The sequence below is a fragment of the Perissodus microlepis genome, chromosome 22 (assembly GCF_051167445.1).
Source record: "Perissodus microlepis isolate ML-2025 ecotype Zambia chromosome 22, ASM5116744v1, whole genome shotgun sequence".
NCBI classification, from domain to species: domain Eukaryota; kingdom Metazoa; phylum Chordata; class Actinopteri; order Cichliformes; family Cichlidae; genus Perissodus; species Perissodus microlepis.
In genome coordinates this window covers 26,158,215-26,178,078 of record NC_140481.1, presented here as the reverse complement: position 1 = coordinate 26,178,078, position 19,864 = coordinate 26,158,215, and the positions used below count along the sequence as shown (strand labels likewise).

General features: G+C 38.9%; 1 protein-coding gene across 4 annotated transcripts in view; it reads right to left on the bottom strand.

Moving 5' to 3' along the window:
- Positions 1-2,566: 2,566 nt before the first annotated feature.
- The window catches only part of atp9b (ATPase phospholipid transporting 9B), a 42,693-nt gene continuing 25,395 nt past the window's right edge, over positions 2,567-19,864 (bottom strand). For 2 of the 4 annotated variants that reach the window (XM_084918938.1, XM_084918942.1), the window contains 18 exons: positions 19,136-19,296; positions 18,424-18,566; positions 16,835-16,947; positions 14,842-15,093; positions 11,265-11,426; positions 10,967-11,059; positions 9,223-9,306; positions 8,594-8,764; positions 8,011-8,109; positions 6,839-6,928; positions 6,390-6,534; positions 5,887-5,951; positions 5,509-5,664; positions 5,225-5,289; positions 4,941-5,049; positions 4,793-4,850; positions 3,692-3,895; positions 2,737-3,139 (listed from right to left, as the gene is read on the bottom strand). In XM_084918938.1, the coding sequence (XP_084775064.1) occupies positions 2,964-3,139; positions 3,692-3,895; positions 4,793-4,850; positions 4,941-5,049; positions 5,225-5,289; positions 5,509-5,664; positions 5,887-5,951; positions 6,390-6,534; positions 6,839-6,928; positions 8,011-8,109; positions 8,594-8,764; positions 9,223-9,306; positions 10,967-11,059; positions 11,265-11,426; positions 14,842-15,093; positions 16,835-16,947; positions 18,424-18,566; positions 19,136-19,296 (2,346 nt within the window). In that variant the 3' untranslated portion in view covers positions 2,737-2,963. Of the gene's footprint in view, positions 3,140-3,691; positions 3,896-4,792; positions 4,851-4,940; positions 5,050-5,224; positions 5,290-5,508; positions 5,665-5,886; positions 5,952-6,389; positions 6,535-6,838; positions 6,929-8,010; positions 8,110-8,593; positions 8,765-9,222; positions 9,307-10,966; positions 11,060-11,264; positions 11,427-14,841; positions 15,094-16,834; positions 16,948-18,423; positions 18,567-19,135; positions 19,297-19,864 lie in introns of all 4 variants that reach the window. The other 2 variants (XM_084918939.1, XM_084918940.1) reach the window with 2 other exon arrangements.

The window sequence follows — 19,864 nt, the reverse complement described above, 5'->3', positions numbered from 1 at the left end:
CAAATGAATCCAAGAAATCTGCAGCGGTTCTCCTTTTAGTACAATAAATCATTAGTCCCATGAGCATTATCCGGTCCATCAAAGCTCCTTGTGCAGCACATTAACTCTATGCTTTTGCTGGTCTGGGAAACAAACCACAATAACTCTTTCATAAATGTTGCAAGAAGAGTAAAACACAACCTGCAGTGCAGCACTTCTTCCCCTCCCCACAAAGTGAAAAGCGTGAGATGAAAGAACTTTTCTTAACATGTCGAAGTCATCGGACCATCACATTCATCACTGGGTCACCCTCCATCAGCAAAGTACTTCCTGCTCCATGGGGAGAAAAATTGATAGCACATTGTCTGTTTGCTCAATGGCTGCCTTAGATTACATGGTAAAACATATAGTTTCTTTTAAAGAGTCATTAAAGCTTCCTCCATGCGGCTCACATTTAAAAGCACCGACTGCACTTTCGTTTCCTCTTGTTGTACATAGAGTAGAGTAGATATTTCTCATACAAAAATGGAAACATGGGCCAATTACAGGTTTGGGTGCTTGAAGTGATTTAAAACATGCACGTAATTCATCTTAGGTAGTCTGAAACTTTAGCATCAACACGGATGAAAATGGCATTTTTAATTTCTTTGTCATATATAAGTTAAATAATTGCTAAAACTCCAATGCATAAAATGTTTTGCTGGTTTGAAAAGGTTCATAAACGATTCTACAACTACATGTGGCGACATAAGTGAAGGATTCCAAACTTCACACTTAATTTTTCTAAATAATTTATTTAACATGAACATTTCTTAGCAGTGAGGCGAATCACTTAATTGTCTAAACTTTAACTAAATGCTCCAGTCCCTTTGTATATAATTAATGGACAGGCGTTTAAGTTTGCAAACAGACCAACATTTCAACACTACTGTGTCTTCATCAGTCTTCAGATGATTGAAATGTTGCACAGTTAAAAAGCTGTGACCTCATATGTGCGCCCTAGTCCCTTCTTTCCTTAAGTTTGGTAATATCCAGCTGAGATGCACCTGATACACTTTGGTGGAATACAGCTTTAGTTTAATAATAATTTGATTAGATAGGAGTTTTTGAAAATTCTGGTCACAGATTTTAAATCATTTTTCATCATTTGAGCCTCAGAAACAAATAAATGTTATTTGCAATCTGTTACAGAAATGTTGTTTTGTTTTTAAATGTAAAAAAAATAAACACCTAAGGTTCAACACTCAAGTTCATACATGACTGAAACTCATTTGCTCTCCAGTATTTAGTCTCTGTCTCCATCTAGTGGCCAGATGGTAAACCAAACAATGAATATATCCTTGGCTGCCTCTGGTTTCTGTTAGAAAATCGAAACAGGAACATTTTTAGTATTCATTGTCTTTTTATTACTCCTTAATCAATACCAGTTTTTATAAATAACAGACATACGGTTAGAAATTGCTGTGTCAGCCATGGAAAGTAAGATCATAAGAAACTTGACAGAAAACAGGAATCAACAACTGGAATTGCTGCTTGTAAGAATGAAAATCACAATTTCAAACATTCAATGCAATTTGCATCAAAGTATTTTTCCCCAAAGAACTACAATGATAAAACTCATTCCTCCTTAAAAAGGGATGAATGTCAAAGTCCACTGCAGGTCAAAGTCAAACAGGAGCAAAAGAGTCGAATTGTCAATAAAGCCCTAAAAGCTTTCAGCCAGGAGAGTTTAATCAGGGTCCTTATTATAGTTTGCCATCATGAAAAAACTTGTTCTCCAAGAAAAGCAGCAGGATTCAAGTTCAGATATGGCTGTGGAGGCAAAAAAAAACGAACAGGAACCTAAACCTCTGAGATGCAGATTGAATACATGAACATCATAATGAGGCACAGAGCTGCCACGCTGACAGGAGGACTGACGGCCACAGACGCACACAAGTGTGAAATGATACAATCAAAGCCAAACATGGAAACATTTAGGAGTTCTGATTTTACACTACAAAGACTACAGATTGATGTCTTAAAAAAGTTCACTTCAAAGCCAGTCCCAGGAAGCTTCGACCCTCAACACATCAACAGCATTTTCTCTTGAATGATTTTTGGTTAATGCACGTCTGTATGAGATTGAAACACAGCGAGTTTTACATTAAGTCCAGTAACAATCAAAGCTGCATGTAAAGACTTTATTTACAGTAACACAAGAAACCAGCGAATCATCCTTTTCTCTCTTACTGCAGCTCAACACTGTTCAAACACACCGCCCAGCAACTGTAATTAATACCATTAATAAAAAAAAAGGTGACACTTATAATAAAAAAAGTTTCCAAACGCCACATATAAAAATCTAAACACTGAAAGTAATGCATCTGAACTGTATAAAATGACGAGCTGATGTATTTAAATGCTTTAAAACAAAAGAAGGCAGGTCGACCCCCTTTGGGAAAAAGTGGGGTCAAGTGTTTCGGGCCTTCCAAGTGCAGTCACCACGCCTGTATCCCTCCTCTGACAGTCTTTTATTATGTGCTCAATCTTTTCAAGTAATTCCATGTATCAGTGGCAAACCCCCCCTCAAAAAAAACCCAACAACTTTCTTTCAGTTTTTTTTTTTTTTTGATTGTTCCAGTGTTTCCTCTGTCCATCACTGAGGACCAGTGTGTACAAAAAGTGCGAAAATTACAAAGCTCATTGCTGCACAGAACTACAAACCTAACAAAAACATAATCCCAGTTTGGCTCATGAGGAGAGCTTGGAGTAGCTTGGTGGTGAAAATTTGCGCTTCACGTATTTGATTATGTAGAGAGGAAGACAGCTGACGAGTGTGATGGCGGACACCTTCCACAGGAAAGGCCAAGTCGTGATGAAGGACGAGTCTGGGAGAAGGAAAGAGGACAATCGTCAGAGTTCTGTCATAACTCCACAGGAAATTAGGAAAGGGTAAAGACTTTATTACAGCTGCGTATTGGTCAAAGCATGAAAATAAAAACTTAAACACGTGAGATGAAAACAACCCACACGACAAAAACCCAAGAACATAAGATGATGCAAACATACAGATGCAAGACCAGATATATAATATCAGAGACAGATGAAGGAGAAAGGGGTGTGAATTCACAGGCTATACACCTACCAAGGAAAGCTCCCAACGACACCCTGCCTATGCCTGTTGCCGACACACAGAAGCAAAAGAAGTGCAGCAGAAACAGTGAGTGCAATGCAAAAAGGTTAGCAGTGAAGACAGAAATAAAAATAGGACAGACAGAGAGAGAAGAAAAAGACTGAGGAGGGAATAAAAGCACAGAGCTGAGGGTTTAAACAACAGCGCAACACTTAGGTGCCAAGTAGTGTTACATCAAACTAAACAGAGCGGGCACAGCGAAGAAGAAGGTGGTACCTTGAAGTACTCAGACCAATCAATACTGGACGTATCAAACCAAAAGTAAAAGCCTCACACCAACTGTTCAAGCTGTCCACAAGCAGGTTAGTTGACTGTTTAGCAACTGAAAAATAGCATATTTGCATCACTCTTCATGGTTGTTCAGACTAAGGTTTGATTTAGCAGATTAAAGTACAACAATAAGTTCTCATACAACCTTTCATGTAACTATTTGATAGGATTTTTAAATATAAAGATATTCTATTATCTCCTGAAACCTTAAATGTTTAAAAGGTCAGTAAACCAGTAGTGAAAAACTCAGACGAAAGGTATACCTACCAAAGTACTCGTTGAGGAAGGCGAGTGAGGCGAGGTAGCAACCCAGGCTGAAGAACTCAGCCACCACCATGAGCCAGTGCCAAGTGCGGATCGTCAGCGCCACCATCAGCAGCTCAGTCAGGATGAGCGCCGTAAAGGAGATGGCAACCACGTGAACGAACTCCGACTCAAACAGCACCAGCGCGCCGTACATGAGGATGCCCCCTGGTGGCGCCAAAGGAAACATGCGGACTTTAAAAACTTTTTTGCGCGATTAGGTCTGGTCTAAGTGTCTGGGCTTAACTAAAATTACATTACTCATTATTCATTCAGGACTTGCTGTGCACCAGATCTCCCTTTAAGAAATCACGATTGTTTTCTAAAGATTAACTGGCCCAGTCTATCAGTTTCATCAACAGTGGTCTGGGACACTGAGTTAAGGATTATGGTGTCTGCAGATAAGGACTGATTCAATAACATTATTTATGAGGCTGAAGGATCCACAATGACTTCCAGTGTGTCTCACTCTTGAGTGTCCAGACACACACTCATCTTTGGGCGCCTGCTGTATCTTGATAGCCTTTCATTTTATCATAACACTACACAAATTGAGCTTAATAGCCTATAACTGATCACGTAATTGCTTTTTCATATTGGCTTAATACAGCGCATTCCACCGACTCAAAGTCTGTAATAAATTATGCCCGATCAGTTCCTAATATTTTCTTCCTTTCATATTGCTTTTTTTTCCTCTCCACATACCGAGTATTGGCCTTTAATTAAAAACCTCGAGCTGTCAGGAAGTCACGCTTGAGCAAGAACATAGATCTTTCTCACTCGCTGCATGGCTTAGCGATTACAGAAATATCGATTTACTGGACAGACAAAAGCTTGCATGTAAAAGCGGATGGCAGTTGGAAACCTTAGATACTGAGAAACGGACTGTGCAAGGGTTTGAAGGGGCCCTGGGACTGTGCTACTAGACAATGCACAAATGATGAAATAGTGGCTGAAGAGTTGCTCTGACAGTTTAAAGATAGAATCACGCTGTAGATGGTTCTGCTATAACTTGAAAGTTGATTTTAGGAAACAAATGTGAGTGAATGATAAGGAAAAACACACCTTGATAGACACTGATCAAAACCCAAATGAGGAAAGTCTTGAAAGACAATGAACGTCCCTGAAAGAGAGAAAAACATGTTGTTACTTGTTTAAATTCTAACGAAGGAAAGCTGTCAAAAACAAAGATTAAAAAAAAATGGGATTAAACCTTAGTGAGGTCCTTATAAAGCTCTGGGTAGAGCAGGGCCATTTCTGGCTTCACATCTTGGTCCAGGACCAGGGAGAATACAGGAAACATGGTGTAGATAGTCGCATAACTACACACAAAGTAAAAAAAAAAAAAAAAAAAAAAAAGAGAAAGAAATGAGAGATGAAGACAGGAGACGCAACAAAACTGAAGGTTATATGATCGAATACTGTAGAAGCTTGCATCAGGGTTATGCTGTTGTGAAGCTGTCCTTACACTGGCCCCATGAGACTTCAGGTACTCACCCGACCATGAGGAAACCCTGGTACAGAGGCACAGAGGCAAAGTAGAAGATGGAGGAGAAGACGGCCTGAGGACAGGACACAAAACTGGTGTCATAAAGTCACCAAATGAGGAATTTTAATACCCCCGCTGTGGGGAATTTGTAATTTCGTTTTAACCGCAAAACAACTTTCATGATGAACTCATTAGGAACGATCAAAAGCAAAATATAGGCTCAAAATATGTAACAAGAAACATACAGCATTTGTAGTGTTTTGTCTGTGTTTTAATTTAACTATCGCTGTACCTGCATGGTGGAGATGATCATGCCCCTGTGCATGACAAACTGGCCAAGCGCTGCAGAACGCTTGTAGCTGTTCCTGCCGTGAACCATGAGCAGGCGGCCAATGTGCTTAAACTGAGTGATGGAGAAGTCTGCAGCCAGCGACGCCTGCTTCCCTTCCTATGTGAAACAAACGGAATAAAGATGCTAAGCTAAAGTAGAACAACAGTTTTTTTAATTTCTTTTTTCTTCACATTTAAAGACATGCCACTTCGTTTTACCAGTTTTATAACTGAGGGATCTGAGTCAAGGTTTTTAGAGTTTTTATGACCAAATTAAGTTACTGGACCTAATCCAGGATAAGACACACAAGGTCTGAATGAAATGTGCAGCAGGCTTTACCTTTCCTTCAATCCCGATGCCACAGTCTGCAGCCTGGATCATACTGACATCATTTCCTCCATCACCTGCCACAAAATTACAAATTACATGATGCAGTTTCTAGAAGTAGCAGCTGGAATGGGCACTTTTAAATCAGTGAGTTTTCACTGCCATCTTGTGGACACATGCAGTAATACTCGGTCTAAGACTACATGAATCAGTGATGTTAAACGGTCACATCTGGGATGCGACGGTTAAGGGACTGTGAAATTATGTGTTTTTCTCTGAAGCACTTTACAAACCAGTTCAGCTTTTATCCCAAACACGAGTATGAAATCGGTCTGGTTTAATTTGTCTGTTCACCAGAGTTTTATAAATGGTAAACACTTTCCTCTCGAAAAGATGGGGCTAAATTCACACAGATATTTTCTCCCGTTAACAGATTTTCCCAGGCTGTCCGTGGATCGTAGCCAAATGCCTTGTGGGCAAGCAGGTCTGCCGCCCCTATATCTGTCAACGCTTACCTATGGCGCAGGTTCTGTTGGCTGTGTGCTGTTGGAGGAGTCTGACGATCTGAGCTTTCTGAGTTGGAGAGCAGCGACAGCAGACCACCGCCGGACACTGACATGCCAGCTCCACAAACTCGTGCTCATAGTACCTCAGACACACCTGTAGCACCACAAAGGAAGTAGCATACATTTAAAAAAAACTAACAAAAACAAAAAAAACCCAAAGGTTGTGTGACATAAATTAACTTGACCAGAAAACACAGTGAGTGAAAATGTTAAATTCCTGCTTAACTTCTTTTTTTTTTTTTTAAATTCAGCTCAATGTTCCAGTTGTTTTTATTATCTTTCCCTCTCCAACTCCTCCACTTCTTGGGTGAACTCCAAAGTGTTCGTTTTGGCTAAGAAGTACACCCTCAACATCATCGGCTGTGCAAGCGTCACTGCACTGCACTGTGCTGTAGTACCTCTAAGGAGTCTCCTGAGATGACCAGAGCACAGTCATGTTTCCTTCTGAAGGCGTTCAGCTCCAGATGGGCCTCTCCTCTGTTTGAGACCTGCTCGAGAGCCACACAATACAATTATCCACAAGATCATTTAGGCTTTTTGTTATCGCACATTTAATCTTAGTGAACAGCTATCTGTTTTGGAAAATGCAAAGTGGACAAGATGTTCGCTGCCATAAGCTTTCCATTTACTCTTTGAAGTTTACTTATAGACCCATTTCTACTAATCAGGCAGGCAGGCTTCTCTTACATGCAGGTAGACAGTCTGTATAGAGGCAAAATGCAATCGTGAAATGAAGAGCTAACATAATATATATGCTTTTAGAAAAGTGGATAGAAAAGTAGTTTTTAATACAGCCATACACACCTGCCCACTCCCTTAGGTCTGCCAATCAGCAGCTCTTTAAGGTGCCAAACACCAAGGGGAAATTTAGAGGTGACGTGCTTTTGCTGTAGCTGCTCCAAAGCTGTAGCATGATTGGCCCTTGCACGTTAGGTAGACCTCTGCTCTTTCTGAGTTTAAAACTCTTCTTAAAACATATTTATTTGCTGAAGCCTTTGGCACATTTTAAGAGATTGACTATTTGTTTTACTATTTTTTCTAATTCTCTAATTTTTAACATGTTTTATTGTTTATGCTATTTGTATATGTGGTTCAGGGGGTTTGGAAGCTCATCTTGTAACCTGAAGGTTGCCGGTTCGATCCCCAGCTCTGTCTGTCCTGGTTGTTGTGTCCCTGGGCAAGACACTTCACCTACCGCCTACTGGTGTTGGCCAGAGGGGCTGATATGGCAGCCTCGCTTCTGTCAGTCTGCCCCAGGGCAGCTGTGGCTACAACTGTAGCTTGCCTCCACCAGTGTGTGAATGTGAGAGTGAACGAATAGTCGAATTGTAATGTAAAGCACTTTGAGGGTCTCGAAAAGCGCTATATAAATGCAATCCATTGTTATTATTAACGCGATTTAAAACAGTAGTTTTATTTTAAACTTCTTTAAAAATAAAGGTGGTATGGTAACCATAATCTCTTATCCACCCTCCCTGAAAAACTGAGTTACACCCAGAGTGTGAAGCAGCCAACTAGCCGACAGGTCCTTTTATGCAAACACTTTATGTTTTCAAATAAAACAGCGTACCGGTCTGAAGACGTGGATATCTTGGTTCCTGGAAACCAAATGAGAGCTTTTAGCGATGCACGTAGCCGTCTCAAGCTTGTCCCCAGTCAGCATCCAGATCTGAGAAGAAAACAACATGAAGAAACACAAAGTGTTACAGAAACAGCACAAAAATGGAGTAAAATTAAACAAATAAGATCTTCAGTTATCTCCAATGCTTTATGGTTAATTAACATGAAAATACATCAAATTCTGATTAGGTGTAATATTATAGTTTTCCTGTTTTTTATCCCTCCTGAAGTAATTATTAAGCAACTTTCCTTCAAGGTATCAATATTGTTGTTTAAACATAATGCTAAAAAGCAGCAAAATGAATTTTTTCTTCAGTCTTGATTGAGAAAAATTAAGTTGTTTTAATGTTTTAATCTTTTAATTATTTCTTCCACCTTTTTCTTTTACTCCCTTGCATTAACACTACCATGTCACTATTACTTTAATAGTTTTGTTGGACTGCAACAAAGTAAATAAATCAAAGTGGAGATGATCTGACGAAAAAAAAAAAAAAAAGCATCGGTCTGGCGTCCAGTTTTATTTCTGCACCGACCTTGATGCCAGCATTTCTAAGCAGCTCCAGCGTGGGCCTGACGTCTGCTTGTAGCTGGTCTTCCACACCAGTCAGACACAGAAGCTCCATCTCTCGCTCGAGACTCTCCACCACTGCTGCGACCTTCAGGGTTCGATCGTGGATACTCAGTTTCGCTTGATTGTAGCGATTCTGCACAAAAAAGGAGAAAGAACAAAAATAACGAATAAAATCATGAAGCAATTCAGAGCTTCAGAACAGCAAATAGTGGACACGCCTGTTATTCTCCCCTTAGAGTAGTGTGAACTGCAGAGACTACAAAACCAATAAATGTATTTACAGGCAAACATGACAGTGATCTGAGGATTATGATGGGTTTGTGGTTGTTTACTAATGTCAAAGATTTCTTTTTTTATGATTTACTTAAACATTTGTTTCATCTACTCTTCTTTCATTATTTTGTTTATGACAGTTATATCAGTAAGTGTGAGTTAAAAGTCCAGAGGAACCACGAACTTCACCCTCAAAAATGACCGTACAGTGAAAACACATATTTAGATTTTCATTTGGAGGGCTGTCAAGCAGACTATATTAGATTTAAAGAGGCACACATCGTTCCTTATAAACCAACAACTGATAAACCCGCATACCTCAAAGTCCTGATACTGCTCCTCAGATAAACACTTCTTCGCCACCACCAGAGTCCTCAGGCCCTCTCTGGCCATGTTCCCACACTGAAAGGAAGGAGATCAGAGATCTATTTCAGGGGTGTTTTCAGTCTCAAGTATCTTTCAAAAGCTTCATCGCTCTTGACTGAAGTAGAAGATGTTGTGTATTTACAATAAATGTTTGCGTATGTTTCCCCGAGATGAATTTCAATCAAATCTAGGGCAGATAAGTTCTTCTATTAGAGCAGCTGCTGTGCAAGTACACTGTGCAGACACTACTGTCAATAACAGCATATTGTTACCAACACCAAAAGAAATCAATATTGAATAACATACCCTGTGGTGAAATTCAGAGGACACAGTAAAACAAAGGGATGGATGGCAGTTTATTTTTGATATGAAACACCAATAGGGCCAATCTGTCCACTTGATTGGTTATTGACAAGCTGAGTAACTGCAGCGCGTTGATCTGACAACGGGATAATACGGCCAACAGGACATCATTAGCACCATTGTTCAAGAATATGACATACTGTAATTACTTCAACTTTATCTAGGTCACTAATTAAATCAAAAGCTGCCCCCGGTGCTAAATGACTCAATAATGCCAATATAATTATGAACATATGCGCACAAGACCTTCGACCACCAAACTGGTGTAGGTGGCCTGTTGATCTTTTGATGAAATGTCCCCATTAATAGAGATGCCGTAAGCAGCTAAGCTCTCGTATATTTGTTATTCATGTTGGTTATTTTATTACTTTACATAAGTAGAAACAAATGAGAAAAATACTGGCAGAGTTCCCACATGTGACAATGTTTAAGACACTTAAACAGTAGATTCAACATGTATCATCTTTATTATAGGAAGACTACATTTAGTATACATTAAATCAACATGCCTTTTTAAGACATGAAATTGCATAACATATTTTTAAAGCAGGTGTTTTTCAGCATAATTTTCTTTTATTTACTTTGAGTTCAACAACTGTATTTAAAATCTTTTATATTTAAAGCTCCACAATCCCTTAACTATTATGTTATGTGAGAACAGCATGCGTCAACAGTTCACACAAAAATGTTTTGAGGATGCATACAGACTGATTAGAGCACGATGTTTCTTGTCCCTGCTCCAAAACCTGTAATTATGCTGTCTGCCCATCATTTTACATAGACTATAATTACAAGTAGCCAAGAAGAAAAACTGGTTACATCAGCCCCAACTCCAATTCTGAGTCAGAGATATTGAGAATTTTGGGCAGTGACAATCTAAAAGATCTACAAATCGGGGACCTAAGCACCGGGAGTCAGTTAAACCAGGTTCCTTCAGCATAAGCAAAGTTATATTCAAGACCTTTTTAAATGGTGTTTAGAATGAAACTGAATCTTAGAAAGACCAATCAGGTAACAGTCTTTATCTGGCAGCTGTCACAAATTAAAACGAACAAAGCTGAGGCACTAATTTGACAAACTGCACCAATCCAAGCGTGTTGCATGATAGTAACTGTGTGCAAACACATGGACCACTTAAGAGTGCAGGAATAGTGTCACCAACTCACTGTCGTGATTCTCATCCTGCTCAGTTTAGGGTACATCATGTACAAAATAACAACCAAAATTTAACTAAATAACTTTAATGGAATTTGCGCTCCTTTGATCCAGTTCTGTCCAAACTATATTTAAAGGAAGCATCCAGTAAAATCTTTGATATGACTCAAATTTGTACCTCTTCTTCCAACCAGTCGTTATACTGGACGATGCTCGCCATGGCAACATCAGCACCCTTCATGTAGAAAGTGATATCCCCCGTTGACTCCTCCTAAATAGTTGGAAAATAAAAATAGCTACGTTTCTTCTAAATTTGAAGGCATTACTGTGGAAACTAAGCTAAACAGAAGCAACAATAAACAGAATTACAAGATTAGGTTCAAACCTATCTTAAAAATTAGCCTTCATTATGTGCAGGAATAACAGAAACAGGCATGACTCAGACCACACAACAAGGAGGATATCATTATACACACCCGAACAATGATGCCCATCCTTTTGCTCTCAGAGGTGAAGGGGAAGATCTGCAGGATGTAAAAGGAGAGAATCTGTCCAGAGGGAGTCTTCAGCTGCAGGGAGGTCAGGTCTCTGTTCACCAGGGTCAAACCAACACTTTCTGTCCACCGCACCAGCGCCACCTGAGGAAGATTCGATGCTTTGACTTTAATAAAACAGCAAGATACAGACAAGATATACTTGTTCACAATGTTTGAGGATCAAATGAAAATACTTAAAATCTTTATTTTAGGATGAATGTTTACTAAAACTAATAGGTTAATGAGAAAATCACTTTATGTAGGAAAGAAAATGATGAAAGTTGACAACATGTAAGCTGATTAAATGTACTTTCACATGCACTTAAGGGATGAGAGAGTGTTACGGCATCTCCAGAGCTGCTGAGCTCTTCCCATTCAGCTCCACATAAGTGTTTTTCTGTTTCTCTTTCCTCTTTTTCCCCTCAGCAGGAACTGCGGCCCCCGAGTGAGTGTTCAGCTGCACACGACTCAATCCTCAATGGGTTCATTTTCAATTTGCTCACTCAAAGGTTGTTATTATACTCTGACCTACAAATTAGAACTTCCTGTTAATACCCCATCATTTCTCCTGCTCCCCCTTTGAGCTCCGTAAAAAGGCTGCCTATATTTACTTAACACACATCTGTGTGCCATTATCCTGTGTGTGTGTTCACATAGCTGCACATGGACACACATGAATTGACACACAACATGTGCTGACATTAAACAGTCCTTTTAATCTACTTTATCAGCTCTACAAAAACTATTTAAAGCTTTGTCAACTTTGATACAAATTGCATGTGATTCAAACTGCGTGTGTTACAACATTACTAAAAAACGACTGCTGCTGACTAATTTACTGCAATGGCAGACGTTCTTAAACAACACAATCAATCATTTCAACTGTGTTCACTGTGTTTTAGCAGCCATGTAAATCACAATAGCGGCAAGTGGACTCTTAACAGTTAAATTCTTTTTTCTGCTGTAATGTCACTGGCAACATAAAAGGGTGCACCCTCAAGAGCTCAATTTATTTTGGGATCATTTGACACACTTTAGATTTGAAAGAGTAACAGTATCTCAAGACAGAGCAGAAATTGTGCATCTGGATTCATGAGAAACTTCTGTTGGTAACTTGTTTATCCCAAATACAAAACTATAAATCGTCTAGTTTGCGTCTTCTTTTTGCATTTGAGTAAAAGTTCTTGCATAACCAGTTTAACAAACCTTCACAGCCGTCCTGCTATTTGTACACATTTTTAACTGTTATTGATAAGCACACAGGGACACATGCAAACTTGTCGGGAAAGAAAAGTATATTTACTTGATTATCATTTAATTAGCGAGGAAGAATTGCAGTTTGGTGATTTTAGAACTGAATGAATTGAACCTAAATTCTTTTTTGTAACTTTGGAAATTGGATTTACCTGAGAATCTGCAAAGCTAAATTAAAAAGCATTGTCCCAGCATGTTCATATTGTTTACATAAGGTATTTCACCTTTTTTTGACACAGAGTTATCTTCACAAAGCTTTTGATTTTAGCTCCAAATAAAAATTATCAACACTATGACAGAGTCTAAGAAGTCAAATATTAATAGCCAGTGACCACCAGCTCAGCTGCTTTTCAACTGCAGGAACTGAATGGATCCAACCTGGTGTTTCCCATGACATGAATCTTAGGGGGAATTTCACAAAGATTTCTCTTTTTCTTGGCTTTTCAACAGCCTTTTGCAAACTTGGAAGGATCAGGCACTGTCAAATTGACGTGCCTTGCATGTATGCCATTAAAAAGGAAGTAGCAAAGAAATATTTTTTATAAAGGAGAATATTAAATGTGAAATAGAAGCTGCTGCAATGCTTTTCTTTTCTTGCATTGGAGATGAAGTGACACAATTTTCCTGATCTTAATGACAGCTGAACAATAATTGTCAACAGACTTCTCAATCCAGAAAGACCAAGTGAGTAATTTAATACGAGCTCCTGAAAGGTGACAAAATGTAGGAAAGAAAAAAAAAAGCCACACACATTCAGTGTTTAAAGGCTACGCTCAAATATTTTTTTCTAATCAGACCACAGGTCGGACGACCTTTGTTCTGATCCCAGTAGCTTCCACTTTATAATGACTGCTTATGATATCCGAAATGATGAGCGGGCCAAACAAACTAAGAGAAGTATAGCGGCTGAGATCGGATGCTGCATTCAATGAGACGAAGGATTCAAAAGAAGAGGGAAATGAAAGACAGAGAAAGAACAAAGGAGAGAGTGAAAGGGGAAGGGAGAGTTCTACCAACAATCACAGATCTACACCTCTCATCCTCCCAGTGAGAAAATTAAATATTGATCAATCCAAGCAGTGTGAGACAATAGAGGGAGGAGAGACAGAGCAGAAAGAGGGGATATAAATAAATATACCCATCAACTTGGAGGGAGGTAGTGCAGGTAAAACAGAAAAATTAGATTCATCTTTTAATACACTTTTATCTTTATTTTGATTGCCAAAAGGTGGCAAGGGGTAAAAAGAAACTCTGCCAGTCTCACATAGGCTTTATGAACCTTCACATGTCAGTGGTGATAAACATGCCAATAATGCTGCAGTGGGCCTTTAAGGGTAGATTAACTCTCCTCCAATCTGCATTAAACTACTATTAAAAAAAACAAAACAAAACAAAAGCCTGACTTTTTTTGTTGTTTTCCTTCTGTGTTTTATGTGTTCTCCATGTAATCCAGCTCTCGTGTTACATGGAGAAAGGAAACACTGAGGATCCTCGTGGGGACCGGGCTGCATTCTTCCTTCAGTTACAGCAGTAAATTCTCAGGCAGCTAATATAGACAATTAAAAAGCTTAACCTCTAAAAAGAGTTCATGACCTTTGACTTTCTGCCAGTGAAATGATAATTATGACTAAGCAGGATTATTTAGGATGGCTAATAAATGACACAGAAAGAGATTAGAAATATTTTTACAATGACTGTTTCAAAAGCAAAATCTCCTTTTTCCGCATCCTTTTGTTTAGTATATGCATGTTTTATCCTACAAAAATATTAAAAAGGTGCTAAAATAAAGATTTAAGCTGACTTTAAAATATATTATGGGTTTTCCCAAAGACTCTGAATGAGGTGGGAATCACCCAGAAACGTCACCCATGACAAGGGCGGTATTGTGACAATTTGTCACACACAGATTATTTAAACACATCTGTGTGAATGTAGAAAAAATTGACTCTAAAAAGGTAAAGAAAATAATTTTATGTAGTGCACTGTAATGTGTTCAATTCAGACAGTTATTCAATCTTAACACTGCGCTGATTTAATTCATTAGCTTTCTATTTTACGTTCCCTGCCAGCTTCCAACTCCAAATGTAATCTGCATCACAACAAGTTAACCTCTGTTAACCCAAAGTAGTCATAAAATATTGTTTTTGACAAGTGAGGAAAACTGTCACCCACCCAAATTAGATAAGTCTGCTAAATACGAGGTGGAAATAGAGCTATAATCTCATCTTTGACGACCAGGATAACCACTGCGCTTTATATCTACCTCATCTGGGCTGGAGGCTTGATACGTGCGGTTGTCATCACTGAAGTCCTGGTCGGCTTCTGCAGATTCAGTCTCCCCGTTTACTCCGGCATGCGACTCGTACACCGGTGTGACATTGTGGCACAGGGCGATGGCTTTCACGGCCTCGTGGATCCGGCTGCTAACGCTCTTACGAACCTTTGGGCCTGATGCCTGGGTCTTCCGCGATGGCGTGGCACCAGTGGCACTACCACTGGATGGCTGGGAAGTTGCCTGAAGCAAGAACAAACAGTCTGCAGCTGACAACAGTTTCTGTCCAGACTTGTATTAAATATTTAGTTTTTTAAAAGAACTTCATAGATTTGGGCTCGGCTGTTCCTGTGTTATGGCACTGAGTAATGGAACAATGGCCAGCATAGTGTTGCACAGTTACATGAACCTTTGAGCTGTTGTATACAAAATGTCATCGCTTTTTTTTTTTTTTAATCCTTTTAAACATTTTTGTGACATATTGAAATATCCATGTGAATTCATGAGTTATGGCTAAAAATGTGTTTGCAAGGTACCAGATCCAGTGCCTAAAAGAACTGAATCTGGAGTATATTTATGTATATTTATCCCTGCAGACACAGTAATAAACAGCTAGTTCTTATCAATCTGACACACCTGTTCAAGCTAGATCACACAGCGAGGGAGAGGACTGCAGCATAGTCTCTTTCTTGTTATATTTGGTTTGAGGGCCTTTACATTTTCATCTCTTTTGACAACAACCATCAGTTTAAGTGTGCGATTACTGAGCATGACAACAGTCCACAGAGCCAGCTGTAGTTGACAGGAGGCCTGCACTCTACTGAGCATTAGACTTTGGCTTATTATTAGACTTGAGTCCTGCTGAGCAGAGAAAGGGGCTGACAGGAGTACAGTAAGTACACAAACTTTATCTAAAGGGACTGAAAGATCTACAGGGAGAGATTATTATGCCATTCAGCCAGATAAACAGTGTCACAGATATAAATGGAGGATTTCTTCTAAATGTACAACAGATACTTGTAGGCAAAAGTTGTGATTTTTTTAGACTATATTATAAATGATCCTCTTTAAATTTTACACATCACTGTGACAGTACAGTACAGAAAAAAGTATTGTATAGCACAAATGAGAGAGGCACTGCTGATCAGCACTGCTTCAGCTGTTCTGCGCTAAAAAGACTAGTCATTTTTCATTAGCTGAGATTAGACATAAGGGTGCGGGGCAGATGGTTTCAGCCTCGACCAGCTGTTTGGAGCTGGCTGAGAGCGAACAATATAATTCTGTCAAGACTGCAGCCAGATCTGAGCCACCCAGTGAGGAAACACTTGCTTACAGCACAGGGAGTCTCTCAGGGACGCCGCATGATGAATGGACAATATGGGCTTCTTTCCTGGAAAACTTATTCTTAGCTCAATATAAAAATTGATTAAACTGATCCACAGAGAGGGGCAGGAATAAGCGGGAAAACACTGAGGGGAAAAAAGTATTAATTTTAACTGGATACGCTCCCATGCTGGGCACAGATTTTCAAAAGTCAAGTAAATTGTGTACCCAGTGTCCATCGTTAGACATATAGGAATACTGAGCGAACACTCACACTAAACAATGATTATTCTGAAATTTACAAAAGAAATGTCTTTTTTCATAATATGGATGCTAAAAAAAATCAGTGCTAAAAAAATGTTACATAGATTTTATTTTTAGTGAATTAAAATATTGGATGATATTTTCATATACACAAATACACTCACACCAATTAATGCACACAAACAAATCAGCATGGAGGTGAGCTGAAGGCAACCATACTTCTTTTTTAGGTTCATGAAGAGATTTCACCTCTAATCCAAAAGGCTTTTTTGGTTGCAAAAGCTGAAGCTTTCTAAAAAAAAAAAAAAGTCCAGATGCCTTTAACTCAGGTGCTTAAGACATACACAGACTAACAGTAGCTGGGTTTTCTCAACCACACGTCATTAAGGTTGCTCACCTGTGCGTATGACTGGACTATATGGCTTTGGATCTCATCCATGGTGTCTGTGCCATAGGATACTGTTCCCAGGTGGAGTCGCTTGAATATCATTTCGTTTTGTGTCAGAGTGCCTGCAGTTCAGAAGATTATTTAGACATTACCATATAAAACAAACAGAACATCCACAGCACCTGAACCACAATTCAACAAACTCTCAAAAGATAATGTTTAAGACCCATCGCAAGTGTAGAATATCAGTACTGTGTTTACTATCATTATGTCATGTGTTTTAACAAGACAAGACATAAATAACATTTTCGGTACAAATCTGCAGTCTTTGTTATTGCTGGTCACAACTGTGATGAAATCCTCCCTGAGAGAAACTGAGCAGCTCCTTATTTGGCATCTCTGAACTCCAGCTTCTTGTATCATCTTACATATACACAGATACCCATCAAGCTACAACAGTATCACATGCCTTATTTATTGTGCAAGCTCTATTCGCTTCCCAAAATTAATAGCTAAAATCGTCCTTGCTTTAAATGTGCAAGCAATCCCCTTCAAGGTTGACACCTTGCAAAGTTTGGATCACCACCTAGATCTCCAGAGTCAGGTCTGTGACTACAGCACAGAAAACAATCTGTTTATTTGACTATGCTTCTAAGAACCTTATGTTAGGTTTGTGCTCCATATAAACAAACTTCACTTATGTCTCCACCTTATATCATCCAGAGTTTCTTATTACACAACTGTATACAATAGCAAAATTAAGAGAGATTCAGCCTTTCTGAAAGCACACACACACACACACACACACACACACACACACACACACACACACACACACAGGTCGTCTTCATAAGACCGTTTCCAATATATCATGGGACCTGCAGGGTAGTGCATTTGCCTTCTCACTGACCTAATCTCATTACCAGTATGGACTGCGTGTCCTTTCTAACTATCAGACAAGACACAAGACTGCATACAAAAAGACTGAGCGAATGTTCAGACACTAAAAGCAAAAGAAAAAAGAAAAATCCTTGAAAATGGGGGCAATGGCCTTGTTTAATGGATGTTGGTTGCCAGAATGTGTGCTGATAGAGCGTAAAGCTGATTAGAGGGCATCTAACTTCCAAAAACATTAGAGGCACAGAGTTAACCAATTCTAATGGATTGATTGTTTGTTCTTTTTTCCATGTACTTTAACTACCAACCTGGATAAATGGGCTCTAAAGCTAATCTATTCCTACCTAGATCAGTGGGGGAAGACAAAGAAGCATATTAGGACCCCAGCAGGAGTTTATCACTCTGACACACCATCTAGAATTAGAAAAGAGCAGCCATTTGTTTATTAGTGAAACACGCCACAATAGGGAAATAAGAAAAGGGTTCTAGACACCTTAAAAATGTTAACATTAAAAACCCATAAATGCTATAATATACACATGTGTTACACATTTGGTGTAGACCTTCCACCTTCTTTGATGGTATGATAAGGCTTCCACAGTCTCTCCCATTTGAAGATGCACCAGCATCCAAATCATTTCTCCTCTTGAAGCAAATAATTTCAGTCAAACTCGGATTGTCAGTAAAATCTTAAACACTACCTGTCTTGTCTGTCAGCAGATAGACAAGCCGGCCCAGTTCCTCAGGGATGGTGCTGGTCCTCACAACAGTGCCGGGGATGTTTTCATCTTTCATTATCATCCAACCGTAGGCCGACTTTCCCATGTCCAAGTTTACACGCAAACTAAACAAAAAAATGAAATTAAATAAAATGACTGTAATCCACCACCAGTAAAACAACAAAACTGTATTAAAGACCAAATAAAAAGAAATGGCAAATGGCTACAGAAAAATAAAATAAAATAAAAAAAAAAAAACCAAGAAAAGAGAAAAAAAAAGGGGGAAAAACAGATTAAGAGTTTTAAGAGTATCTTTGTCTCACCAGTCACAGTAAGGCTACATAAACTAAGAAAAAAGAAAACACTGGCTAATTCTTTTTTCTTCTTAAATAACTTGTCCTTTTGTCCACTGTTCACTGGTTTTAGTAAACCTTAACTGAAATAAAAAGAGAATACTTTGAATTCAACAACTGAAGCAAAATAAATTCAACATACAAAAATCTATTTAACGTTGAACACAAAGATTTGATAGGAAATCTGTTTTGAATGTACTGTAAGATCAAGCTTCAAAATATTATTTTTTCTAAAATAATATTATTAAAAATAATATCATTATTATAACTATTTTGGTAAGAACATTTACACCTGCCAGTGTGGGAGGATCGTCTTCTGAGGTTTGTATTTGAGACTGTACCTGATGGGGATGATGTAGGAGAAAAGCACAACAAATCGGAAGAGATTGCGGAACCAAGGACCCACAAACCCTTGCAGTGCAACCATCACCACAGAGAGAACCACCTGGGCTAGGAACAGGGCTTTGGTGAGACGGTTCAGCTCCAGGTCCAGCAGGCCAACCTTTGGGGAAAAGATAGACGTCAAAATGGGCCGATTACAACATAGCTGTCCTGCTTCATCGATTAGAGAGTAATTTCTGTAAAGTTTGGCATTTGTTTTTAGCAATTTTTCTCTACTGTAGGACACTTTTTCAATTAACTTGAAATACAAAGCCAGATAAAACATCTTATTCCTTTTCTGGCAACTTAAAAAGAAAAGAAAAGAAAGGGGTCTTTGCTACTTTCCCATCTGCTACCAAAACCTTACAATATGCGACACATGGGCAAAAACAAAGCCAATCAAACTCTCAGCTGCAGGTTTTTAACATGCAAACTGTGTATACAGCATAAGTTTATTGGTGCTGCCACTTTGTGCTAAACTTCAAATTGCATTATTGTCATGCTGAAGTATTGTCTTTCAGTGCAACAAATAGAAGGTCAAAAGGCCTCAAAAACAGAGAAAGTTCCCATATTGAGATGGCTCTCAAGAAAAACAGACAAAAAAGGGGGTCAGAATTGTCTTTTATTTTTCGAGTGTATCTCCCAGCCAATGAAGCATGTGGGAAAAAGATGTCAAATAAAGAAGCGCC